We start from the raw sequence: 26,270 nt of genomic DNA on the forward strand, positions 1-26,270 counted from the left end.
TGTTTTTATGATGACTCAAAGTGACAAATCCGGGCAGCTACACCACTAACGTAACTGTCAATATCACCTTAAGAAAGCGCTTCAGCCCTTCACTTCCCATGTGTTAAAACTCACACCCTGCCTTCCCCCCCCCCCCCCCCACTATGGCCACTTTCATCAGCAGCTGAATAACTGCCTTTATGTATCTAGATCAGATTTCTTAAAAAGAAAAGAAAAAAAGGACCCAGAACAACAGAAATTGCCAATAATCGGTGGCACCGTTTATTCAGATACTCTACATGCCAAAACACCTGCAGCAATGTGACCAATCATGTATAGATCTGGCCTTAATTACAGTAAAGGCGGCCATACACGGGCAGATTTAAGATGCTGATTTGGGTCCTTTCAACCTCAATGGGCTGCCCCAACCGAAATCTGGCCTAAAATTGAGTAGATCTCAATTGGGCAGGTTTGATTTTTTTGACCGATTGGAGATCTCATCGGCTCATAGATATGGTCCTCACTCCAACAGGTCCTGTTACTGTCATTGTATTTTATTGTATATATCGGAGAAAAGATCCACTTGTTTGGCTACCAAATGAATGGATCTTACAGTGTATGGCCTCCTTTACACACATATTACTATCTCTCAAGACCACTGTTGGACAAAGCCATTGAGTTTTGATTTTTAAACCACAGAATCTATATTTTGCTCTGGGCCAATCGGGAAGGGCTGCCTGTATTCAGAAGGCTGTAAATAAGACATGCACAGTAATCCCTACGTACCAAGTGAGCAGCTGAGGCACGGGATGGCGGGGAATCCTCAGTTTAAGCCGTTTCTAATCCACAGGGTGGAACACAAAATTAAAATTTGATTTCTAAAAGCAATCTGACCCTGGACCCTTGTGTAATGTATGTATTACAGCTAATTGTAGCAGCAATTCATAAGCCTAATGTGTCATGGCCCCAAAAGTACAAATATTCCGTGCGAACATTTACAGCTTTCAACTCCATTCCATCCCCAAAAAATCAAGGGGAATAAGTCTATAATGTAACTGTATTATCCTCTCGCGCTCGGCTCAAAGCCCCGGCACATTCGCTCAGAAGGAAACGGCAGAGGAAAGACATTTGGTAGATGTTTAATAAGACCCGGAGATAAACATTGGCTTCATTGGCCGGACATAAGGACGGAGCTTGACAATGGGATTTCCATAGGCTCCAATGGGATTTCGCTAAGCTCCAATGGGATTTCTATAGGCTCCAATGGGATTTCGCTAAGCTCCAATGGGATTTCTATAGGCTCCAATGGGATTTCGCTAAGCTCCAATGGGATCACCATAGGCTTCATCCCCTTTTTAGCAGATAATGTCCTTGCGCAATTAGACTGTTTTTGAATTCAGAAAAACTAGACGATTGGTTTTGATATTAAAAAAAAAGAACCTAAGGGGGGTATGTTTATCAAAGAGTGAAATTCTGCACTCATTCCCATTTTTTAAAGAGTATTTATCAATCGAAATGAATGGAGAGTGGCGGAATTTCACTATGGCGGACTGAACCCTAATTTCACTCTCTGATAAACAAACCCCTACATTTTTGCAATTAGAACTTCTTTCTACCAACCGATCAACAACAGTTTTGTGGCCGCTTTCCTTATTGAACATAAGCACCCAAAGAGAAGTGCACCCAATGCTCAGACTCCCACAAGCAGCTAAGGTTTGTGGGTAATAAAGAGGGAACCATTGTAGTGAACACAGGGGGTGAAGTCACGTCCAAACAAATCGAGAACTTTTTACCACAATTAAGAGTTTCTTGCAGAAAAATTCCTGGATTCAAGAAAGATTCAACCAAATTCTTAAATATCTGCCTCCCCGACGGCAGGATTTATTATTACTCAGAGTTCAGCCTATCAATGTACGAAAACAAGATCACAATCTGTATCTTCATTGGATTTCTTTGTTTCCTCGACCAGGTTTTTTTCTCCAAAAAACTAAAATCTCACCACCTAAACCTGGGAAGGCCGATGACCGATCTTAAGAAATATCCAATCAATGCAAGAAAACGTAATCGAGATGAAGGGCATGGTTTCTCACATCGATATGCTCAAAGCTTGACCTTGGACAAATAATAAATCGCCCCCTTAGTGTCCTCTACATACATAACTCAGACCTGGAATAATGGTGATATTTTGATCACAATGTGCGTTGGTTGCTGTTTTTGAAATTAGCTCACACTTCTTCCCATAATGCATCCCACTGCTCCTGCCAAGTGTTTGATTGAGCTCACTTACATAACACAATTCCAGGCTACGAAATGTCATAGAATTTCTTGCAAATTATCATACAGCTAGAATGTTTCTTGCGTTTAAAGGAACACTGTATTCTCAAGAATTAACTTAAGGTGGCTATTCACTGAAAGATCCTGTTTGGCAAGGTCACCAATCAAGCAGGTCTTTCCCCATCATGTCCCTATTGTTTCTCCTACTCCCATGTAACTGGAGGAGTCCCAAGCCGGACTTGGATTTCTTACTATTGAGTGCTATTCTGATACCTACTGGGAGCTGCTATCTTGCTCCCTTCCCATTGTTCTGCTGATCGGCTGCTGGGGGTGAGTGGGGGGGGGATATCACTCCAACTTGCAGCGCAGCAGTAAAGTGTGCCTGAGTCTGAGCTTTCAGCCAGCGCTACACATTAGAACTGCTTTCAGCTAACCTATTGTTTCTCCTACTCCCATGTAACTGGAGGAGTCCCAAGCCAGACTTGGATTTCTTACTATTGAGTGCTATTCTGATACCTACTGGGAGCTGCTATCTTGCTCCCTTCCCATTGTTCTGCTGATCGGCTGCTGGGGGTGAGGGGGGGGGGGATATCACTCCAACTTGCAGCGCAGCAGTAAAGTGTGAGTGAAGTTTATCAGAGCACAGGTCACATGGCTGTGGCACCCTGGGAAATGAAGAATATGGCTAGCCCCATGGGAAAAACAGATTACAATGCAGGATTCTGCTGGAGAAGCTCTATTAACTGATGGGGTTTGAAAAAAACCTGTTTTCCCATGACAGTGTTGCTTTAAGGTGGGCAATAGCAGATAATTCCGATTGTTCAGCCCTGGGGCCAAGTGATGGGATCGCACTGCCAGGAGAGTCCATCAGGACTGCATTGATACACTGAACCACCTGATGAGATTGTTAAGCCTGCTCATTCAATATCTGGTCGATCGTTGGCCAGATAAGGGTGGGTAGGCCTGTCTGAGGGCCCCATACATGGGATTATAAACTGAGACTGTTGGCAGCTTTTATTAGACTGTAAGTGGCCACTTTTACATTTGATCATAAATAAAAGTATTCCCTCACTGACTTGCAATGCTATTATAATGGTCTATTTCTAAAGTCCAGCAAGAACATTCAAAGGCTGAAGACACACTGAGCTACAAGTAGCAGCTACTTGTCACAGCTACTAAATGCCATAAAACCCCCTGCCATACAGAATACTGAGAATTGCCTCTGCTAAACACACGTAGATACAATTATCAGTAAATGATCAGCATTGTCTGTTTTAGTAGCCGTAACAAGTAGCTGCTACTAGTAGCTCCGTGTGTCTTCACCCTAACGAGTGTATTACACAGTGAGCATATGAAAGAATATACCAATATTGGCAATAAGAACGTGGGGGCAAAATAGCAATTTTCTTGGCATTCAAGTATATGTGGAGCATTGGGTAAGAAATAAAGTACCTTATGCGTAGTACTTACTGTAACAATAGAAAGATACAGAACCACTGTGATCCATTCTTCCAAACATGCCCCCTGGGGCTCTGCATTGCTCTGATCATGTTTAGCCATCTCCCTGGTGTCAGTGGCACCGCACATGCTCAGTGGCTCTTTGCTGCTCTGACTACTTACTCTGCATATGCTTGGTAATATCTCCCATGAGGAGGTACCCATAATATACAGATTTGGGGGAGAACTATGGAGCCAAGTATATAGCACCCCAATGCATGGAGCAATTCATTTCTAGTGTAATCACAGGGACTAAGCTCAGATTATCTATAACATAAATCTAATAAGAGTATGGTCTTACTATTGGCCTGTACCAGTAGATATTTGAACATTTAAAACCCTCTGAGATGCTTCTCATTGGCATGATGACTACAGGCAATTTTTTTTAGTCCTTATCCAAGGATAATACAACTACTGTCACCTCAACCCAATCAGATTTTTTTTTTTTTTTACCCCACCCACTACCCATAGAACTTTGCTAGTTGTTGAAGTAGGGTTGCCAGTGTTGAGGAGGGGCCCTATGGACAGCCAAGCCCTGGCAGCCAGGAGGCACTGCTTTGCCAATAACAATGATGGCTGCCAGTCAGTACCCTGCCCACAGACCTATCAGTAGTAACATGGCAGTCCACAAGGTGCTTATTAGTAATAGCAGCAGCAGCTTAATGCCATATTTTTTTTAGACAAACAGAAAAACAAAATCCCGCTTGTGTGAAGTTGTCTTTTGCCTTTTGTAGAAAAGTGCTTTATTTCTAATGCCCAAGGAACCCAACAGCCAGAAGTATCCAGACAACTCCTTTGCAGTTGTAACAACCTCTACTGTTTAAACAAGGCTCTCAAGTAGATGGTGCAACAATATTGTGGGATTTGCTTCTATTTAGCCCCAAGAGCACAAGTGGAGTTGGGCAGTGATGTTGGCTAGCTTGCCTGGCTCACAGTCAGGGTTCCAATACATCCCACAGGGGTTCAGTTGGGGCTCTGTGCAGCCCAGGCAATGTCTTTCAATCCCATCTCAGCAACCCATTCTGTAGGGACCTTGTGCATTGCGGGAATTATTGTGCTAAAACAGAAAAAATTTCCCCAAACTGCTGCCAAAAAGTAGGAAAAACAGAATTTATGTAAACCCCTCAACCTCCAACCAAACTCCTCCTTATCTTATAGTAACTTTATAAGACTGACACATAGACAAATACCACTGATATCTCCATAGGTTGTGTTTCCACTGGTCAAGAGCCCAATGGCAGTAAGCCTTACTGACACTTGGTATTGCATTTAGGGTTGTGAGTTTTGCTTTTGATCACCCACAACAACCCAACACTTCCGACAAATAGTTCTTGTGCTAACATTGCTTTACGAGACAGTCCAGGACCCAGCAGTGAGTGTTCGAATGCATTTGAGGAGTGCCTAGATACTTTGCCCATATAGTGTATCTGCTCACAAAGCAAACGTACAGTTGCCAGAATGGGAAAAGTTAATAGGCCAGTAACATTTTAAAGGCAAAGGCTTAATTACTATAGTTATGTTACAAACTGTAAAAGTCCTAATGCTGCAATTAGTTGCAAGTTGTCTTAATGCTCTGACTGGCTAAACACTGGCCAAGCCCTAAGTGTTACCAACTGCTTGTGTTCAATTTGAATTAATGTTCTTTCTCCGAATTCTTGACATTTGGCCCAGGTCTACTGTACATCTAACAGTAAAATCATTCTGATGTACTCAATGATAAATTAAAGCCCTAGCCTTCCCTATGTTCACCTTTACAGCAAGGTTTCTGTTGTTAAAACTCCCATGGCTGCCTTCCATTTAAACACCATATGACCTGTACAGAACACTTTATCTCAAGGAGTCTGATTAAAGACCCAGAACCGAAGCCAAGGGCCAGCAAAGAACACTAAATGAACTAGTATGCGAGATACAGGAAAGACAGGGGCCATAGCAAGTATGGCAGTTATATTATCTGAACACTTATTTGATAAGGTATGCAGGAAAACTAATCCTACACCAAGCGGTTTACTATCCACAGAACTAACCAGTGGCCAGAACCACATAGAGGTGCAACATAGGCCTAACCGGCTAATGTGAGAGGAAAGAGAAGGTGCAAGCGGCTTCACAAGTGCACTTTATTCCAACACAAATGTAAAGGCCTTGTTGTTACTTGCACATGAATAGGATTCACCAGGGCCTGGGGGTAAGAAGAGGCCATCTATTACTTAGATTGAGAGAGTGAAACCTGTGGGTAATCAATCCCACCTTCGAACCGGCCCTAGGGTTATCCACTGTAAACATAACATGAATAGGTCTGAGTGAATTCCTCCAGCTAGCACAGCTATGGTATTAAGCAGAATAGTGGGGTCACTACTGCCCCCCGCTCCTAAATAAATACACAAGAGAATAGCAGCAAAGGATATAAAGTTAACGGTACGTATCAAGGCCTCGGAGCAGGCACAGTCATCTGAATGCAGTGTTTCAGCCGTTTCCTGGGCAAAGCCTTTATTCATTGTGCAAATCAAAGGTGGACTCTCTGAACATCTCGCGTGGCCACCGACCTGTTGCAATTGTTGCACAGAATGGACAGGGACTTTTGTTTCTCCGCTAAGCAAGGCCGGCACATGAGGTGCCCACATGAAAGCTGATACACGGGCTCTGTCTTGCAGTAAGCGGAAAATATCCTCCCACAAGAAGAGCAACCTTGACCCTCGGCACATCGATTAAACTCTTAAGAGAGAGAGAAGAGCACAAGAAATACAAGTTATAGCAGGAAGAGGAATCATCCCTAATAAACATGACATGAAAATATACAAGGGAAGCTGAATAGGCTGGAATACCACATCCAAAAGCTAAAAGGACTTCCAGTTCAGCTAACCTATTGTTTCTCCTACTCTATTGTAACTGGAGGAGTCCCAAGTCGGACTTGGATTTCTTACTATTGAGTGCTATTCTGATACCTACTGGGAGCTGCTATCTTGCTCCCTTCCCATTGTTCTGCTGATCGGCTGCTGGGGGTGAGGGGGGGGGGGATATCACTCCAACTTGCAGCGCAGCAGTAAAGTGTGAGTGAAGTTTATCAGAGCACAGGTCACATGGCTGTGGCACCCTGGGAAATGAAGAATATGGCTAGCCCCATGGGAAAAACAGATTACAATGCAGGATATTCTGCTGGAGAAGCTCTATTAACTGATGGGGTTTGAAAAAAAATCATGTTTTCCCGTGTCAGTATTGCTTTAACATTTTGCAAACTGGGTCGCAGTTACAAAGAGGTAGATTTATAGTCATTTAGTATCTGGGGTGAAATCTATTTAACCGCCAATATTACTTTTAAATGGAGCAGATACGGGGGGTCTGCAGCCTAATGGTGTGTGTATGTAGCCAAAGCAACTACCTCTCTCAACCTTCCTAATGCCGTGACCCTTTAATACAGTTGCTCATGTTGTGGTGACCCCCAACCATAAAATTATTCCTAAGTCCATCGGAAATATGTGTTTTCCATTGGTCTTAGGCGACCCCTGTGAAAGGGTCGTTCGACCCCCAAAGGGGTCGTGACCCACAGGTTGGGAACCGCTGAACTACATCCACAAATCGATGCCTAATTATCAGCACAGGAGCAACTTATTAATTCTGGGTCATGGGATCACACAGGCTGGGACATTAGTAAAGAAGCCCTGACATATAGCTACCGGGTATGGTGCTCCAGGCCGAGGTTCCTCCACCGCTCTCCCCTGAAGCTCCCAGTTGGTGGCCTTTCACAAACCTTGCAGTGTACGAGGGCATGGATCCAAGTGTAGTAGTGAGTGCGTAGTCCAGGCTTTGGGTCAGCCTTTGCTCATGGGATGCTGCATCTGCAGATACATTAGGGATATTAGATACTATAAGATTTGTACCCTATAGGGTTATTACGTTGTCGACATTGTTACTACAAATGAATAACTCCTTTGTTGGTTTCACTACCAGGTTCAAGGACTTAGTAACCTCCACAGCTCTGAAGTGCATAGACATTTCAACTGGAACCAGCTCAGACTCATACTGTAGGCTACCAACATGAGGCCCAAAAAGAACTTGCCCCAACATAACAAACCCACTATGCCAGCCTGGAAGTAGTGATGCATTCTATCAGTGAAGCAGAAGCCTCCAAAACTGTTCCTGGAGAGCCCCATAGGTTTCTACGGTCTTTCAACTGATGGTCTTTACCAAACCAGAGCTCAATGAGCATTTGCAGTGCCCATGACACCAGAGAGAAGGCAGGTTAATAACAGGGAAAAAAGGAATTTAGGTACAAGAACCTAAAGTTTTGACCACCCTAGACCTTCTTCCATAAACAGGTTGCATAACACTTGCATGTAGCATTTATTATGGAGACTAAAGTAGCACTAAGCCCCTAAGAGCCGACGCCTGACAGTTAGAAAATTGCATATGAGCAAGTACCTGAGTTACTGGTGGAACAATCCATGTTTGACTGACTGCAATCGTTTTCCGTTTTCAACTTCTTGGCACTGAAGTCTGAGGCAGAACTGTTGAAACCACTTACAGCGGAAAAATAGGTGTCGACGTTGTCGCCGTCGTTGTCACTGTCCTCCATCCATTCTACTTTCCTTTTCATGGAAGACAACGCTACAGCAGATGGAGTCACAAAGGGTCCAATCTGAGTCCTGCCCAGTATATTGGAGCCAGGCATTCTGTGCTGTAAGAGGAAATAGTCTATCCTTACTTTAAGAGATGGGTGGGGGACGGCTTGAGAGTGTTGGTTGAAGGGGACACCAGTAAACGGGTCACTGGGCAGTCGGCCCCATGTTGCTTCGCTTTGGTTACATTTATCTAATGTGCTTTGGTCAATTACTTTGCCGGATGGAAGAAGCATTGGGAAAGTCATAATGTCAAGTGTAATGGGATCCAGAAACTCCTCAGGAACATTATGGAGAATGGTGGCAAGTTCGCTTGGGCTGCGCTGTATGTTCTCTAAAGTGCTAGACAACATGTGGCTACTATCCATTGGCAACGACGGCTGCTGCTGCTGTTGTGCTGAATCGTGAGGGAGACTCAGGCAAGCGATTTGGTACAGGCTTTCCACAATTTCCTTAGGACAAGTCTTTGCTGGATGACCCCAAACCTCCACCCTCTTAATGCAGCATGGTGCCCCACCGGCAATATGAGTTATACAAATCTTAAGACTGGTAACACCGGCAAGACTGGAGGGGCCTTTATTCCATAGCTCCTGGCAGGATGAACCGTGGTAAGACATCACATGATCAAACTGGTGAAATGGGTGTCGCGGCTTGAAGGCCCTGTTGTTAAATGTCACTTTGCTTTGATTTTTGAGCAAGACTTTGCCCACCAAAGTAAAAAGCTCTTTGTCAGGTCCCACTAGGCCAGCTTGGTTTGGATCATGAGCGTTCCAAGAGGATTTGGTGGACGAGGAAGAGGTATAGAGGTCTATCCCAGAGAAGTGATGCTGCCCCCCATGAGAAGTATCTATATTAATCCTACATATCTCAGTGCTACAGGGAAACGTGATGGTGACATGCACAGGGGGCCTAATAAAATATTCACAGCGAAAGCCACGATTCCTTTTACTGAGATCATCCGAGATGAGGTTTTCCACTTCGTAGCCATCTGCGCTAATCTAGAAGCAGAAAAAAAAGGCAAACCTTATACAAGTGTGGAGAAAAGGTTAAGGCCCCAAATGTACAAGATCAGAACATTCTGAAATGTTTCCATTAATATGAATGCTAAATTAATTTACAAGTTTGTTATCTCATTGAATGGCCCAAGGGGGTAAATGGTCAGATACAAGCTAACTTGGCCATCAGCATGGATCCCCAAAAAGCCCTCACTCACACTTATGGATCTAAACCAGGGGTGGCCAATACATCGATCGTGGTCCACCAGTCGATCCCCCGTGGATCACTGGTGGACTGCGATGAAGCCGGTGATGTGGAAGTGCTGCGTGAATGCGTCGACCACGGAATGAAAAAGTGTGGCCACCCCTAATCTAAACCAACAGAAAGTGTGCCCAGAGCAGATATTGTATTCGGTCAGAGATCCCAATGGGTCAGTTGAAACTCCTACAGGGTCCATGCATGCACTCAGACCCAGTAAGGCTGAAACTGGGCAAAATCCCACAGTCGGGCCACAGTAAGGGCCTCAGTGCTCATAACTCATTATTGGTGGGTTTATGGCCGGCTTTATTATCATATGAAACCGTGTTTCGTACGATGTTCGGTGCGTGTATGGCGGCTCGATGAGGTGACCGATATCGCAAAAAGCTGTGGATATCGGTCGATCGACCAGGTTAAAAGATTTTGATCGGGTGCCATTAAAGGTGAAGGCCATTGAAGGCGCCCGAGCAAAATCTACGTTCAGGCCTGAATCGCCAGAAGGATATGGAATTTCTATTGTTTCTACCTCAATATCCGATGATTCAGCCCTGAATGTTAGTAGAGGGTGGGAACAATCTTTCCTGCGACCAATGGTCCCACGAAAGATTGAAACTGCTACGTGTGTGGCCAGCTTAACCAGACAGAGAATGCTATTGTTCTATATTAGGATATTTACCTTATTACACGCTACTCTAGGGTGAAACTGAGGAAGACAAAGGTTTATAACCATCCTTGTTGGTCAGTCAAGATCTTCTTTAACATTAATACCTGGAGGAAACAAGAAAAAGGCAAAGGCTACACAATGAATGGTTAAGGCAGAGTGCAGGACACACCAGGCATTGATCGACCATAATAAAAAGGTCAAGCTCCCAATAAGCATCACTAATTTGCTGTAGCCCACAATCTAAATCAGTGATCCCCAACCAGTAGCTTGGGGGCAACATGTTCCTCACCACCCCCTTAATGTTGCTCCCAGTGGCCCCAAAGTAGGTGCCATTTTTACATTTCTGGCTTGGAGGCAAGTTTCGAAAGCCCAGAGACAGTTTTACCCCAAGCAGAACCTCCTGCAGTCCCCATGGGGCTACCTAATAGCCAATCACAGCCCTTATTTGGCTTCCCCTTATGCTTGTGTGGCTCCCCAACTACAACTACAACTACATCTGAGTGTGGCTCACAGGTGGAAAAGGTTGGGGATCCCTGCTCTAAATGCTATATATCTCTGGGAGGGGAATACGTAGCCAAACAGGTCTATTGGGGAAGTGTACAGTGCTCCGGAATGACATTTGGTTCCAAACATTAATATCTAGCACCTTAAGGTGCATTGTATGTCAAGGGCCCAATAGTTATAACGGGTACGATAATTGCCCCCGATGCAATAACTCACAGCAGCTATACCATTGCTCACTTCAGCCTTTACTAAAGTGGGGCAACCTTTGCTCAGTTTACTAAATAAAGGCCAAAGCAGGTCCTTGCAGGTCACAAGGGACTGGGCAGTTTAAAGATGGAGTGAGCGAATGAATTGCCCCTTAGTGCATTGGAAAAAAAAAAGTGTACGTGTGTAATAAACAATTGGAAACCGTCCACTTCCCTGTACACTGGGGAAAGGGGGTATCAGTACAGGTATGGGATCTGTTATACGGAAACCCGTTATCCAGAAAGCTCCAAATTACAGGAAGGCCATCTCCCATAGACTCCCATTATAAGCAAATAATTCAAAATTTTAAAAATCATTTCCTTTTTCTCTTTATTGGTAAAACAGTACAGGTATAGGACCCGTTATCCAGAATACTTGGGACCAAGGGTATTCCAGATAAGGGGTCTCTCCGTAATTTGAATCTCCATACCTTGAGTCTACTAAAATCAATAAACCATTAATTAAACCCAACAGGATTGTTTTGACCCCGATAAGGATAAATTATATCGTATATCAAAAACGATTGCTCTATAAGGCAACAAGTTTATTGTTATTACTTATCTTTCTATGCAGGCCCCTATTATTCTTATACCCATCTCTCGTTTAAACCGCTGCCTGGTCGCTAGGGTAAATAAGACCCTAGCAACCAGATAGCTGCTACAACACTAAATGGAGAGCTGCAGAACAAAAAGCTAAATAACTGAAAAACCAAATTGTCACAGAATATCAACGTCTACATTATATTAAAAGTTAAAGGTGAACTACCCCTTTAATCACCATAGAATAGTTATGTTTGAGGGAATATTTATTAACATGTACCAAAAAAATAGAAGGTTAACAAACGTGTGTAACTTTTTCTATTTAATCCGGTAGATCATATCAACTGAGAATGGAAGAAAGGAGATTGGACTGTCTCCATTGGAAGAATTCCTTTCCTGCAAAGGCAGTCAGTAACATTCTACATAGATACAGGCTGCTGTTATTGCATAGTACTTGAGCGCCACCTGGTGTCCAATAGACTTCCTTGCAGGAAATACAAAGCTGATCTGCCATCCGAGACCAATTACAGAGAAATATATAATGATGTATTAAAGGGGAACTACAGCTTCCGAACTAAAATTAATTAAAGAAGACCACGTACAAGGTGCTTTATATTCCTTTTACCTGTAATATATTAGGACGAATATTAACATTAGGTAAAGTCTACTTAGGAATAAGTTGTAATTGGCTCTCAGGTCAACAATTAGGTGCCCATGTAAAGCTGTAGGCGCCACATTCACCTTATGGAATTAAGCACCCTGTCCGAGTAGCATTAAAGAACCCCGACCAGAAATCAGAGAGATGACAGTTCTAAGCCCAACTTGCCACTTAATCAAAATGTGTTGCTTAGCCATCTAATCTCTCTGGGACGGGGGAAGACTTAAACATAAATGCTTATTCTCCAATATAAAGGCAAACACTGGAATCCTACTATATGGTTTTAATGCACTAAAATGAATAAAACATTTACAGAAACCTCTTCTCAGCACCATAAAGGAATCTTCAAGATAGAGTCACTCCCGTGGCATTCAAACCACTGACTTTTATTTTATTAAACTGTTTATTATACAGAATAAAGATTTCAGAATAGGGCAGTCTGGTTGTGCAACACCACTTTAAAAAAATATAGGCATTAAGAAACATAAATTATGATTAATATGATTATTAAACGTGACCTGCTTTTGTACCCAGACCCCCAAACTGGTACTGTATATACAACTGGATTAAATGCTGGTAATTACAAAAGGAAGCTGAAGTGCCGATAGACTAATTGCAATTTATTCAACTGCCACCATCGACCTCTCCTACTGCCGCTCGCATTGCCCAAACTTGAGAGAAACGATGCCGGTCCACCAAGAAGCACGTTACCCCCGGAGGTAGTCCACGGAGCTAAATATCTTTTGGTGCAAGTAAGCGAGTTTCTCGGAACGTGTACGTTTCAGCAGAGGAAACCATTCCCAGTATGGAAGCTCCACCACTACATATCCCAACTTTTGGAGCTGCCTTCTCTTCAAGTTATGGAGTCCCAGGAGATGCCTAGAGGCATAGCAGTAGTGATTCCGGTTGGATACTTGGATAGCCAGCTTGAAAGCGTCTGCACGTGCTTTCGGTTTGCACAAAGGTTTTTCAGGTAAAGCCCTTGACATTGCCAGCATAGATATTAGGTTGTCGGTAATGGGGACACCACTGGAGAAATCAGGATTGAGTAGTTTTGTGTAATCCTTTGGAACAGATGAAGCCACCCTGCGTTGGCCAGTCTCAAGCTTTGGCTTTTCTACATCTTTGTGCAGAACAGTTTTCCGATTGCTGTCCAACAGTTGATCCAGAAGGTCCTCCGTTATTTGGATGCCCATAGGTTTCAGTTCAGAGCTAACAGAAGGAGATCCCACCGTGTCCACATTTATAGGAATGGGCTTCTCGCCGACGTCCAAATGGACCTCCAAGTCATTTGATCTAGTGTGAGGCAAAATCATGTGATTTTTCACGTACTGTGGTCCCCCCAACATGGATTCTATTAGGGTAGCAGCTTCAAGAACCTCAGGTTTGATGCAAATATCCTGCCTTGAGAAACTCTGGAGCATTTCTGTCACCTCTTGTCGAAGCTCCATCGATAGGTGATTACCCGTGTACTCGGGACATTCGATTTCCACGCTTCCGTCTAAAGTGAAAAGATCCTTTTTAAGCTCAAACAAGCTTTCCTTGGTAGCTAATTTAACAAACTTCTCGCTTAAGGCAAACTCGATCAGATCCAACGGATAGTATTTAGCGAATACCAGTCCCAACAAACAGGTGAGGAAATGTTCGGGAAACTTCTCAAACTCCCCCAGTTTGTTCCGAATCTGAGAAGTGAGGGTGGCATAAAACTGATCGGCATTCGGAGGCTGGTAATTTAAAGCACCGAAGGACCATAAAAGCTTGGCAAGGTCTTTGCTTCTGCAGTAAGCAACCCTGTCTGGAATTGTGGCCGCTACGGCATTCATGACATTTTCATCTAGATAATGCAAGGCAGCGCAAGACAGAGCAATGTGCATGATCCCTTGGGAACCCATACTGGGGATTCTGCCCGGTGCAATCTGTCCCAGTCGTTTCAGGAAGACTAAATGATCTACGTGGGTGAAGCGGAACATTTTAAGCACATTAACTAAAGCATAATTGCTAATGTCGTCCATTCCGTCAGAAACTTTGTCCCCGATTTTTCTCATGAGATGCTCGGACAATCCATTATGAGACTTAAAGAAGCCTAAGCAAACAGCACCGATTTCTTCCAGGTTGAGCGAATCTAGGTGTCTCAGCACCATCGATTCAAGTTTCTGCATCAGCTCCCGAGGTGCCTTCCTCCCTTCCCCAATGATATAGATCAACTGAATCAGCTGGGGCAAATTAAGATCCTTCCAACGCAGTTCCATATAACTGTATAGGATCTCTAAATAACGAGGTACGCTACGACCCAAGTACCTCCACATATCTGCTACTAACAGCAAGTCGTTTGTGCTCATGTTCCAAACCCTACGACAGAACTCCACCTCGTAGACACTGAACATGGAGTGGGTCGCGGGAATCTCGAGACGTACAAATGCCTTCAGAATACCGATCAGCTCTGCGTGACTGTACTGCTGGAGGTTTTCAATGCTGTAGCGGCAGAGCATGGCAAACTTAGTATCTGCCCGTACGGATTCCATTTGATCGTCAGGTAAATGGCCGAGCTTATCAAAATAGTCAGCGATGACTCCGGGAGTCAGACTGCTCTTCAGAAAGGTAACTTGTTTCAGAAGGTGCTGCCCTTCCTCTACAGATGTGCATACATTTTGGGTGGAGTTGCTGTAGCACAGGGATTTGTACTCCGGCCTGTCCCTGTCCTGCTGAAACCTTCTTGGATCTTCCTTGGTGCTATAGATTTCAGCCTCATAGCCATCAAGCTTAGGCTCAGCCTCATTTTTCAACTGTGGCTTTGTATTATCTGGCAGTCGAGCCTGTGAGGTAACTGGGCTGCTAAATGCAAAGTCTAATATATTATTTTTTGCACTAGATAAGCTTCGGGAAGACATAATACTGTACGTATTTTGAATCTGCTTGGCATTACTCCTAGTGTAGTCACTGTGCAATGTATTAACCTCATAGCTCTCTGTCGCACTGCGGTTATATTTTTTGAGCCCTGCATAAGCCCCTGGGTTGTACAGAGTTGGGTTTAAACCATTTCTGTCGGGTTCAACGTGTTCATTCTCCAAGATGTGCAAAGTGTAAGCGTTTCCGTGATCATTGGGGAGCTTCTTGTGCGCCAGCTTGACCGCAGCTGAAAATGTGCTGGTTCGGTACACCCCTCCTCGCAATCTTCGGCATATCACAGTGGCCATGGGTCACGGGATCCAGCATCACAAAAGCATCCAGTTACTGAAAAAAGGGCAGATGAAGAATGAAGATGAGTATCTTCCTTCTACTCAACTGGCGTTTCCTTTTCTTAATCTTATGGCTTATATATCTATCAGCACAAACATAGCAGGCAAACAGAACATCTGAAAAGTTAATCATATTTGGAGCTTTGCTACAGTAGAAGTGCATCACGGAAGGGCTCTTGCTTTCTAATTGATTGAGCTGTAGAAAGTAGGCATAGCCACCAAACCACAGCCAACGCAACCATACTGAATCTAGTTATTTATCCTTGACGGTATAATTCAAACGCCCCACCATAATAGGGCTATATACAGGTCAGTTCCTTAACCTTTTTCTGAAGGGATCAAAAGTTAAGGTTGGGATTCTACTTCCTGACCACAAACAATTATTTACACACATATCATAGCAGAACATACTACAATAACAGAGACCGACCATAAACAGCAAGTGGTGCCGAGTTTGGGTACCAACTCATATCTTAAGATTAACTGGGCTCGGCCCACTGCAAATACAATGATTGGTTTCATTCCTGTCATTCAGCAAAACACGCACAAAGCAAATGGGTTAGTGGGCACCCACAGTCTTCCAACCTGACCTATAAGATTTTATTGCCCTGGTCTGCTCATTTGCGCTCACACATAATTCCATTTAATCCCAGTGGCTCAGTGGGTACGTCTAAGGGATTCTGCCTTGCAGCGCTGGGGTCCTGAATTTGACTCCAACCTGGGCACCGTCTGCAAATAGTCTGTATGTTCTCCCCGTTTGTGTGGGTTTCCTCTGGGTACTCCGGTTTCTTCCCAAAACATACAGACAGGTATATGGGCTCCTAGAGTATCTGACTGTCATAGGGACCATAGATTTTGTAAGCTCCTTTTGGGCAGGGACAGATGGGAATGATGTATAAACTCTGCAAAGCGCAGTGTAAATGTGCCCCTATGTAAAGGATAATAAATAATCCACTATGGAGCAGCCACAAATTGATATTATTGTCAAAACTAATATACATATATATATATATATATATATATATATATAAACAGTCTGAGGGACTGTGAAATGACCTCCTGTTGACAATGTTTGAGGACCCCTAATATATACAGCAGAGAGGAGGAGTAGTAGCAGTAGGCTGGCCAGCTCAGCCTCAGTAACCATACACTCCCTGGCCATAACATATATACACTATTTGCAAAAGGCCATAATAGGAAATAAAACATTCCTGTTCCTTATAGTAAAGTCTTGTGTACCAGGGAAAGACCCAGTCAGTTAATGGACTCCCCATGGAACAGCGTAAGACAAAACAACCAAAAAGGCAGACTGATATTTGACATAAAATAAAACAAACCCTTATAACTGGGTTCAACTGGACCAGCACTGCCTGGAATGTTCTAGTGCAGATGTCGGAGAAATGGGCGTGCAATTGCGCCGGACATGCACTGGGTTATGCACAGGGGCAAAGAGACACAGAATCTCTAGTCACTAATAAGTCTTTGCAATAAAGATTTTCATACAGGAATACAGAATTTGGATTTTATAAAAGAAACAAAATTACACCAGTATATTGCATTTTACTTGACAAACTCATAAATAAGCTTATATGTCCGAGTGAGGAAATCAGTGAAGGAAAGCCTGCCGTAGGTACAAAGTGAGAACCAGGAAAGCCATAAAGATCAGAGAGAGAATGAACAAGTAATGGTATTAAATGCTTATTGTCAATCAGTAGTGAGTATGCCCCCGAGCCATGAAGGGAAGTCAGACTGCATACAAAGCAACACAACTCTGTGTATACTATAGGGCACGGAGGTCCCACCCTGTCCCACAGATACATGTCAGGGGTATTAGCCTAGACCAGAGGCACGGGGGCAACATGTTGCTCACTACCCCATTAGAGTGTACTGCCACACAGAGCCGTCTATAGGCTACCAGTTCAGTTGGAGGCTACCAAATAGCCAACCACAGCCCTTATTTGGCACCCCCAGAACTTTATTTCATGCTGGTGTTGCTCCCCAACACTTTCTACATTTGAATGTGGCTCAAAAGTAAAAAGGATTGGGGACCCCTGGCCTAGACTGTTCCCCCAAAACGGACAGGATACTACTAAGAAGTAGAGGAAATGACTTGATTTTGTAGTTTGCCTCTGTGAACCACAGTAAGGATATATGTATATATTATCAGTATTACTTGGGCTATCACCCTCCTACAGAGAAGACTGGACAAATTAAAGTTTAGCTCTCTCCCCCGGGATATTAGATTCTAGGGACCCCTAGCTCTCTCCCCAAGATATTAGATTCTAGGGACCCCTAGCTCTCTCCCCCGGATATTAGATTCTAGGGACCCCTAGCTCTCTTCCCCCGGGATATTAGATTCTAGGGACCCCTAGCTCTCTCCCCCGGGATATTAGATTCTAGGGACCCCTAGCTCTCTCCCCCAGGATATTAGCATTCTAGGGACCCCTAGCTCTCTCCCCCAGGATATTTAGATTCTAGGGACCCCTAGCTTTCTCCCCCGGGATATTAGATTCTAGGGACCCCTAGCTCTGTCCCCCGGGATATTAGATTCTAGGGACCCCTAGCTCTGTCCCCCGGGATATTAGATTCTAGGGACCCCTAGCTCTCTCCCCCAGGATATTAGATTCTAGGGACCCCTAGCTCTCTCCCCCAGGATATTAGATTCTAGGGACCCCTAGCTCTCTCCCCCGGGATATTAGATTCTAGGGACCCCTAGCTTTCTCCCCCGGGATATTAGATTCTAGGGACCCCTAGCTTTCTCCCCCCGGATATTAGATTCTAGGGACCCCTATCTTTCTCCCCCGGGATATTAGATTCTAGGGACCCCTAGCTCTCTCCCCCGGGATATTAGATTCTAGGGACCCCTAGCTCTCTCCCCCGGGATATTAGATTCTAGGGACCCCTAGCTCTCTCCCCCGGGATATTAGATTCTAGGGACCCCTAGCTCTCTCCCCCGGGATATTAGATTCTAGGGACCCCTAGCTCTCTCCCCCAGGATATTAGATTCTAGGGACCCCTAGCTCTCTCCCCCTGGATATTAGATTCTAGGGACCCCTAGCTCTCTCCCCCAGGATATTAGATTCTAGGGACCCCTAGCTCTCTCCCCGGGATATTAGATTCTAGGGACCCCTAGCTCTCTCCCCCGGGATATTAGATTCTAGGGACCCCTAGCTCTCTCCCCCGGGATATTAGATTCTAGGGACCCCTAGCTCTCTCCCCCGGGATATTAGATTCTAGGGGACCCCTAGCTTTCTCCCCGGGATATTAGATTCTAGGGACCCCTAGCTCTCTCCCCGGATAATTAGATTCTAGGGACCCCTAGCTCTGTCCCCCAGGATATTAGATTCTAGGGACCCCTAGCTCTGTCCCCCGGGATATTAGATTCTAGGACCCCTAGCTCTCTCCCCCAGGATATTAGATTCTAGGGACCCCTAGCTCTCTCCCCCAGGATATTAGATTCTAGGGACCCCTAGCTCTCTCCCCCGGGATATTAGATTCTAGGGACCCTAGCTCTCTCCCCCAGGATATTAGATTCTAGGACCCCTAGCTCTCTCCCCCGGATATTAGATTCTAGGGACCCCTAGCTCTCTCCCCCAGGATATTAGATTCTAGGACCCCTAGCTCTCTCCCCCAGGGATATTAGATTCTAGGGACCCCTAGCTCTCTCCCCCGGGATATTAGATTCTAGGGACCCTAGCCTCTCTCCCCAGGATATTAGATTCTAGGGACCCCTAGCTCTCTCCCCCAGGATATTAGATTCTAGGGACCCTAGCTTCTCCCCCGGGATATTAGATTCTAGGGACCCCTAGCTCTCTCCCCGGATATTAGATTCTAGGGACCCCTAGCTCTCTCCCCGGGATATTAGATTCTAGGGACCCCTAGCTTTCTCCCCCAGGATATTAGATTCTAGGGAACCCCCTAGCTCTCTCCCCCGGGATATTAGATTCTAGGACCCCTTAGCTTTCTCCCCCAGGATATTAGATTCTAGGGACCCCTAGCTCCCCGGGATAATTAGGACCCCTAGCTTTCTCCCCCAGGATATTAGATTCTAGGGACCCCTAGCTTTCTCCCCCGGGATATTAGATTCTAGGGACCCCTAGCTCTCTCCCCCGGGATATTAGATTCTAGGGACCCCTAGCTTTCTCCCCCGGGATATTAGATTCTAGGGACCCCTAGCTTTCTCCCCCGGGATATTAGATTCTAGGGACCCCTAGCTTTCTCCCCCGGGATATTAGATTCTAGGGACCCCTAGCTTTCTCCCCCGGGATATTAGATTCTAGGGACCCCTAGCTTTCTCCCCCGGATTTTAGATTCTAGGGACCCTAGCTCTCTCCCCCGGGATATTAGATTCTAGGGACCCCTAGCTCTCTCCCCCGGGATATTAGATTCTAGGGACCCTAGCTCTCTCCCCCGGGATATTAGATTCTAGGGACCCCTAGCTTTCTCCCCCGGGATATTAGATTCTAGGGACCCCTAGCTTTCTCCCCCGGGATATTAGATTCTAGGGACCCCTAGCTCTCTCCCCCGGCATATTAGATTCTAGGGACCCCTAGCTCTCCCCCCCGGGATATTAGATTCTAGGGACCCCTAGCTCTCTCCCCCGGGATATTAGATTCTAGGGACCCCTAGGTCTCTCCCCCGGGATATTAGATTCTAGGGACCCCTAGCTCTCTCCCCCGGGATATTAGATTCTAGGGACCCCTAGCTCTCTCCCCCGGGATATTAGATTCTAGGGACCCCTAGCTCTCTCCCCCGGGATATTAGATTCTAGGGACCCCTAGCTCTCTCCCCCGGGATATTAGATTCTAAGTTTCTAAGGACCCCTGTTTTTTTTTCTCCTGTATACAAAAACGTCTAATTTTCACCCTGGGAGATATACATTTTTAACGATCCCTATTTTTCTCCCCCAAGAAATAAAGGTTCCTAGGACACCTAACTTTCTACCCAAGGGAATATTAGTTTCTAAGGACCCCTTATTTTCACCCTGAGACATATACATTTCTAGGGAGCCCATAGTCTTCTCTCCTGTGGACACATTTCTAGGAAGTGTTTCGTTTTTTTACCCCAGGACATAAATTCATGGGCAAGAAAACTAGGGGTCCCTAGAAACCCAAATTCTATTTTTTAGTAAAACATCCATACCTGTTATAAATGTGCTTAAAAATCTGAGCTGTCAATCATAGACTGCCTGCCCCGCCTTAGGCATAGAGGAAGGGCAGGCAATTACTTTCACTTTGCATTCAGCACTTCCTAGATGTCATTGCATTTATGTATTATGTACATAGGTATCAGCTGCCAGATTGTGGAGCATAAACATAATTTTGGAATGATGCAAAGCTTGAATTAATAACATAAATGGCAGCTGCCTGCTTGCTGTGATTGGGAACATACAAGATTCATAAAATTTATATAGTGTAAATGAAGTTTATTTTGCTCAACTAACGGGATAGAAAAAGAATTTGAAATTATTTTTTAAGGTGACAGGTCACCTTTAAGTACAGGCTTTAATTCTCCCCCCTGGAAGTAAAAATTAGTTATAAATTATTAGTTTTTGACAATAGCTTTCTCCTTCCAAAGTATTAGGGAATATAAGTGGCCCTGATACTATGTTTCTAGGGACCCCCTAGGCCTAGGGGATATTAGTTTCTAGGCATGGCTAATTCTCTCTCCCAGAAAATTAGGGGACACAAGACCCCCTGGCAGCCACCCCAGGGAATATAACATAGCAGCCACCCCAGGGAATATAAGGCCGCCCTGGTAGCCACCCCAGGGAATATAACATAGCAGCCACCCCAGGGAATATAAGCCCCCCCCCCCTAGCAGCCACCCCAGGAAATAGAAGCCCCCCCTAGCAGCCACCCCAAGGAATAGAAGCCCCCCCTAGCAGCCACCCCAGGGAATAGAAGCCCCCCCCTAGCAGCCACCCCAGGGAATAGAAGCCCCCCCCCCCTAGCAGCCCCCCCAGGGAATATAAGGCCCCCCCTAGCAGCCACCCCAGGGAATATAAGGCCCCCCCCTAGCAGCCACCCCAGGGAATAGAAGCCCCCCCTAGGAGCCACCCCAGCGAATAGAAGCCCCCCCTAGCAGCCACCCCAGGGAATAGAAGCCCCCCCCCACCTAGCAGCCACCCCAGGGATAGAAGCCCCCCTAGCAGCCACCCCAGGGAATATAAGCCCCCCCCCTAGCAGCCACCCCAGGGAATAGAAGCCCCCCCTAGCAGCCACCCCAGGGAATAGAAGCCCCCCCTAGCAGCCACCCCAGGGAATAGAAGCCCCCCCCTAGCAGCCACCCCAGGGAATATAAGCCCCCCCTAGCAGCCACCCCAGGGAATATAAGCCCCCCCCTAGCAGCCACCCCCCCCTAGCAGCCACCCCAGGGAATAGAAGCCCCCCCCCTAGGGAATAGAAGCCCCCCCCTAGCAGCCACCCCAGGGAATAGAAGCCCCCCCCCTAGCAGCCACCCCAGGGAATAGAAGCCCCCCCCCCTAGCAGCCACCCCAGGGAATAGGAAGCCCCCCTCCCCTAGCAGCCACCCCAGGGAATAGAAGCCCCCCCTAGCAGCCACCCCAGGGAATAGAAGCCCCCCCTAGCAGCCACCCCAGGGAATAGAAGCCCCCCCTAGCAGCCACCCCAGGGAATAGAAGCCCCCCCTAGCAGCCACCCCAGGGAATAGAAGCTACCAGCCGGCCACACTAGGGTATGTTTGCCAATTTGCAACACTGTCGGGTTCCCCATCTCGGTGCCCTATTTTATCCAACGGTCCATCAGAAATGGCCGGCAGCCCAGTGTTCCCCTCAGTTAGGCTGTTAGCAACGCAATAGCCAGTCTTCAACTCCCACAATCCTCAGCAGGCAGCTGTATGTGGGAGACTTACCCAGGTAGGGAGCCTATGGAGGTGGGAGCCTTACCCAGGTAGGGAGCCTATGGAGGTGGGGGACTTACCCAGGTAGGGAGCCTATGGATGTGGGAGCCTTACCCAGGTAGGGAGCCTATGGAGGTGGGGGACTTACCCAGGTAGGGAGCCTATGGAGGTGGGAGCCTTACCCAGGTAGGGAGCCCATGGAGGTGGGGGACTTACCCAGGTAGGGAGCCTATGGAGGTGGGAGCCTTACCCAGGTAGGGAGCCTATGGAGGTGGGAGCCTTACCCAGGTAGGGAGCCTATGGAGGTGGGGGACTTACCCAGGTAGGGAGCCTATGGAGGTGGGAGCCTTACCCAGGTAGGGAGCCTATGGAGGTGGGAGACTTACCCAGGTAGGGAGCCTATGGAGGTGGGAGACTTACCCAGGTAGGGAGCCTATGGAGGTGGGAGCCTTACCCAGGTAGGGAGCCTATGGAGGTGGGAGACTTACCCAGGTAGGGAGCCTATGGAGGTGGGAGCCTTACCCAGGTTAGGGAGCCTATGGAGGTGGGAGACTTACCCAGGTAGGGAGCCTATGGATGTGGGAGACTTACCCAGGTAGGGAGCCTATGGAGGTGGGAGACTTACCCAGGTAGGGAGCCTATGGAGGTGGGAGACTTACCCAGGTAGGGAGCCTATGGATGTGGGAGACTTACCCGGGTAGGGAGCCTATGGATGTGGGAGACTTACCCAGGTAGGGAGCCTATGGATGTGGGAGACTTACCCAGGTAGGGAGCCTATGGATGTGGGAGACTTACCCAGGTAGGGAGCCTATGGATGTGGGAGACTTACCCAGGTAGGGAGCCTATGGATGTGGGAGACTTACCCAGGTAGGGAGGCCTATGGATGTGGAGACTTACCCAGGTAGGGAGCCTATGGATGTGGGAGACTTACCCAGGTAGGGAGCCTATGGAGGTGGGAGACTTACCCAGGTAGGGAGCCTATGGAGGGGGAGCCTATGGAGGTGGGAGACTTACCCAGGTAGGGAGCCTATGGAGGTGGGAGACTTACCCAGGTAGGGGAGCCTATGGAGGTGGGGGACTTACCCAGGTAGGGAGCCTATGGAGGTGGGAGACTTACCCAGGTAGGGAGCCTATGGAGGTGGGAGACTTACCCAGGTAGGGAGCCTATGGAGGTGGGGGGACTTACCCAGGTAGGGAGCCCTATGGATGTGGGAGACTTTACCCAGGTAGGGAGCCTATGGAGGTGGGAGACTTACCCAGGTAGGGGAGCCTATGGGTGGAGACTTACCAGGTGGGAGCCTATGGAGGTGGGAGACTTACCCAGGTAGGGAGCCTATGGAGGTGGGAGACTTACCCAGTAGGGAGCCTATGGAGGTGGGAGACTTACCCAGGTAGGGAGCCTATGGAGGTGGGAGACTTACCCAGGTAGGGAGGCCTATGGAGGTGGGAGACTTACCCAGTAGGGAGCCTATGGAGGTGGGAGACTTACCCCAGGTAGGGAGCCTATGGAGGTGGGAGACTACCCAGGTAGGGAGCCTATGGAGGTGGGAGACTTACCCAGGTAGGGAGCCTATGGAGGTGGGAGACTTACCCAGGTAGGGAGCCTATGGAGGTGGGAGACTTACCCAGGTAGGGAGCCTATGGAGGTGGGAGACTTACCCAGGTAGGGAGCCTATGGAGGTGGGAGACTTACCCAGGTAGGGAGCCTATGGAGGTGGGAGACTTACCCAGGTAGGGAGCCTATGGAGGTGGGAGACTTACCCAGGTAGGGAGCCTATGGAGGTGGGAGACTTACCCAGGTAGGGAGCCTATGGAGGTGGGAGACTTACCCAGGTAGGGAGCCTATGGAGGTGGGAGACTTACCCAGGTAGGGAGCCTATGGAGGTGGGAGACTTACCCAGGTAGGGAGCCTATGGAGGTGGGAGCCCACAAGCCGACATGAAGGAACCGCAGGACAAGGGCATGAGCTGCGCACCGTCTCCCTGCTCTCCGCCCGTACAGTCGCACCAGCAAGCCGTCACCTGACAGCGCCGAGATATGACGTCGTGAATGACGCCACCTCAGGATACGTCCGCGCATGCGCTTTCCGCAGGAAGAGGTAAAACTGAAACCTAACGTCAAGTGGGTGGGCGCTTTAGAATCCAATGGGCGAAGAGGTTGCAAATATTCAGAGCGGGTTTATATTAGAGAAAAATGCGTGTGGGTTAATAGACTTTTTACATATCATTTCTACAATACTCTTGTATTTGTGTTTTTTTTTGTTATTTTAGACTTTTTACAGTGACGGATAAAGTGGGCGGGGAATGGGAGGGGTCATCAGAAACACGGAGGCGGCCTTGTTATTCTCCAGGAAAGAAGAGACTTTCATTTTGCTGCCAGTGAAGCTGCAATGTGTATCTCAGGCTGCTAGGTGGCGCTGCTGCTCAGGCACAATGTACTGCTGGACTGTACCAACTGCTTTAGTGATAGAGAGTCTGTAGGAGAAATAATGGCAGTGCCAAGTCAAAGCAGTTCAGTTCAGAGAGGGGTTGTGCTTCCATTAACCGGAGTGCTAACAGATCCCTAGCAATGTGCCTGTCCATAGGGCGAACTTTAGTAGGACTGGCCTCTTTGCCACGCCCTATTCCACCTTGACCACACCCCCAATCATGTTGGAAGCTTTCTCTGTTTCTTGGGATGGTTTGAGTGTTTCAGTTCTTTCCTATGGAGAAGGAACATTGAATTCATTGGGGGTGCCAGTTTGTTAGGCCCCCCCACCCTCAACCAAGGCACCCCCACCCTCAACCAAGGCACCCCCACCCTCAACCTAGGCACCCCCACCCTCAACCAAGGCACCCCCACCCTCAACCAAGGCACCCCCACCCTCAACCAAGGCCCCCCCACCCTCAACCAAGGCACCCCCACGCTCAACCAAGGCCCCCCACCCTCAACCAAGGCCCCCCACCTCAACCAAGGCCCCCCCACCCTCAACCAAGGCACCCCCACGCTCAACCAAGGCACCCCCACCCTCAACCAAGGCACCCCCACCCTCAACCAAGGCCCCCCCACCCTCAACCTAGACACCCCCACCCTCAACCAAGGCACCCCCACCCTCAACCTAGACACCCCACCCTCAACCAAGGCCCCCCACCTCAACCTAGACACCCTCAACCAAGGCCCCCCCACCCTCAACCAAGGCACTCCACTTCGCAGAAAAAAAAATTACTGGACCAAAGGTTCTTTCTGTTTAAAGGGGAACTAAAACCAAAATTTGTTAAAAAGCCCCACACAACACAGAAACCCCTAATATCCCTGTAACCTGTTCCTTCCAAAAGTAGGAATAAATGCCATTTTTAATGCTGAAATCCAGCTGCAAAACAGTTATACTCTTTCTGCATCATTTGAAATCCTGGCAGGGGAGGAGGGACTAAAACACTGATGTTACAGATTGTAACAACTTCTCCCCAGTTTACAGACAGCATGCAGGAACTACATAACCCACAATGCATTGCACTGGGATGTTCCTTTCCTTACTGACGTCACATGTGCAGCAGGGAATTGTGGGATTGGGAGGAGGCAGGCTGAAGGCAGGCTGAGGACAGGTGACTACTGTTACAGTTTATTTGAGTCACAAAGTAGTCAGCCAATCAGCAGGGGAACAGGGGGCGGGGCTTAGGGAACTGTTCCAAACCAGATTATTCCATTAAACATCATGAAAAGGCTGCAGATTTTTGTTGTATGGAATGATGTTTACTTTTCAAAAAGCTTAAGTTGTGTTTGGGTGAAGTTCCCCTTTAAGCAGTGCAGAGCTCAGATAAAGACAACCCTGGGCTGGTGCATTTTTATCATGGGGGGGGGTTGTCCAACAAATTGGCACCCCCAGTGAATTTGACTGTAATTGCCCTAAACAGTTGGGGTGCAAATCACAGGGAGCCGGTGACTGGGCTGTTACTGTGGGTGACTACACCA

At 47.0% G+C, this 26,270-nt stretch overlaps 2 protein-coding genes and 1 long non-coding RNA gene across 9 annotated transcripts; 1 reads left to right on the forward strand and 2 right to left on the reverse strand.

Moving 5' to 3' along the window:
* Nucleotides 1–5,169: 5,169 nt before the first annotated feature.
* Nucleotides 5,170–24,302, reverse strand: ubox5 (U-box domain containing 5). Of its 4 annotated transcripts, none has more exons than XM_031898037.1 (5): nucleotides 22,403–22,431; nucleotides 10,291–10,382; nucleotides 8,164–9,358; nucleotides 7,419–7,580; nucleotides 5,170–6,459 (listed from the first exon to the last, which is right to left on the reverse strand). In XM_031898037.1, exons 2-5 carry the CDS (start codon nucleotides 10,342–10,344, stop codon nucleotides 6,251–6,253), a joined length of 1,620 nt encoding a protein of 539 aa, XP_031753897.1. In that variant the 5' UTR covers nucleotides 10,345–10,382; nucleotides 22,403–22,431; the 3' UTR covers nucleotides 5,170–6,250.
* Nucleotides 12,494–24,308, reverse strand: fastkd5 (FAST kinase domains 5). 4 transcript variants are annotated; one of them, XM_002936357.4, is made up of 2 exons: nucleotides 24,220–24,308; nucleotides 12,494–15,456 (listed from the first exon to the last, which is right to left on the reverse strand). In XM_002936357.4, exon 2 carries the CDS (start codon nucleotides 15,417–15,419, stop codon nucleotides 12,933–12,935), a length of 2,487 nt encoding a protein of 828 aa, XP_002936403.2. In that variant the 5' UTR covers nucleotides 15,420–15,456; nucleotides 24,220–24,308; the 3' UTR covers nucleotides 12,494–12,932. The 4 variants fall into 4 exon arrangements, with proteins under 4 accessions (XP_002936403.2, XP_031751108.1, XP_031751109.1 ...); XM_031895248.1 differs by lacking the exon at nucleotides 24,220–24,308 and adding an exon at nucleotides 23,813–23,845; XM_031895249.1 differs by lacking the exon at nucleotides 24,220–24,308 and adding an exon at nucleotides 23,016–23,045.
* On the forward strand, nucleotides 22,432–23,495 carry LOC116408420. Its single transcript, XR_004220911.1, has 3 exons — nucleotides 22,432–22,457; nucleotides 23,324–23,374; nucleotides 23,410–23,495. It is a non-coding gene; the product is annotated as an uncharacterized LOC116408420 (long non-coding RNA).
* Nucleotides 24,309–26,270: the final 1,962 nt, after the last annotated feature.

This window comes from Xenopus tropicalis, chromosome 1, assembly GCF_000004195.4.
Source record: "Xenopus tropicalis strain Nigerian chromosome 1, UCB_Xtro_10.0, whole genome shotgun sequence".
Taxonomy (NCBI): domain Eukaryota; kingdom Metazoa; phylum Chordata; class Amphibia; order Anura; family Pipidae; genus Xenopus; species Xenopus tropicalis.

What these genes read in the sequence shown, in the direction of transcription:
- ubox5 (XM_031898037.1), bottom strand. Translation starts at nt 10,344, where the DNA reads ATGGTTATAAACCTTTGTCTTCCTCAGTTTCACCCTAGAGTAGCGTGT. An exon ending in TTGTTCCACCAGTAACTCAG is followed by an intron (nt 7,581 to 8,163) that starts GTACTTGCTCAT and finishes ATGTATCTGCAG; the next exon opens with ATGCAGCATCCCATGAGCAA. An exon ending in GGCCTGGAGCACCATACCCG is followed by an intron (nt 6,460 to 7,418) that starts GTAGCTATATGT and finishes CTCTCTCTTAAG; the next exon opens with AGTTTAATCGATGTGCCGAG.
- fastkd5 (XM_002936357.4), bottom strand. Translation starts at nt 15,419, where the DNA reads ATGGCCACTGTGATATGCCGAAGATTGCGAGGAGGGGTGTACCGAACC.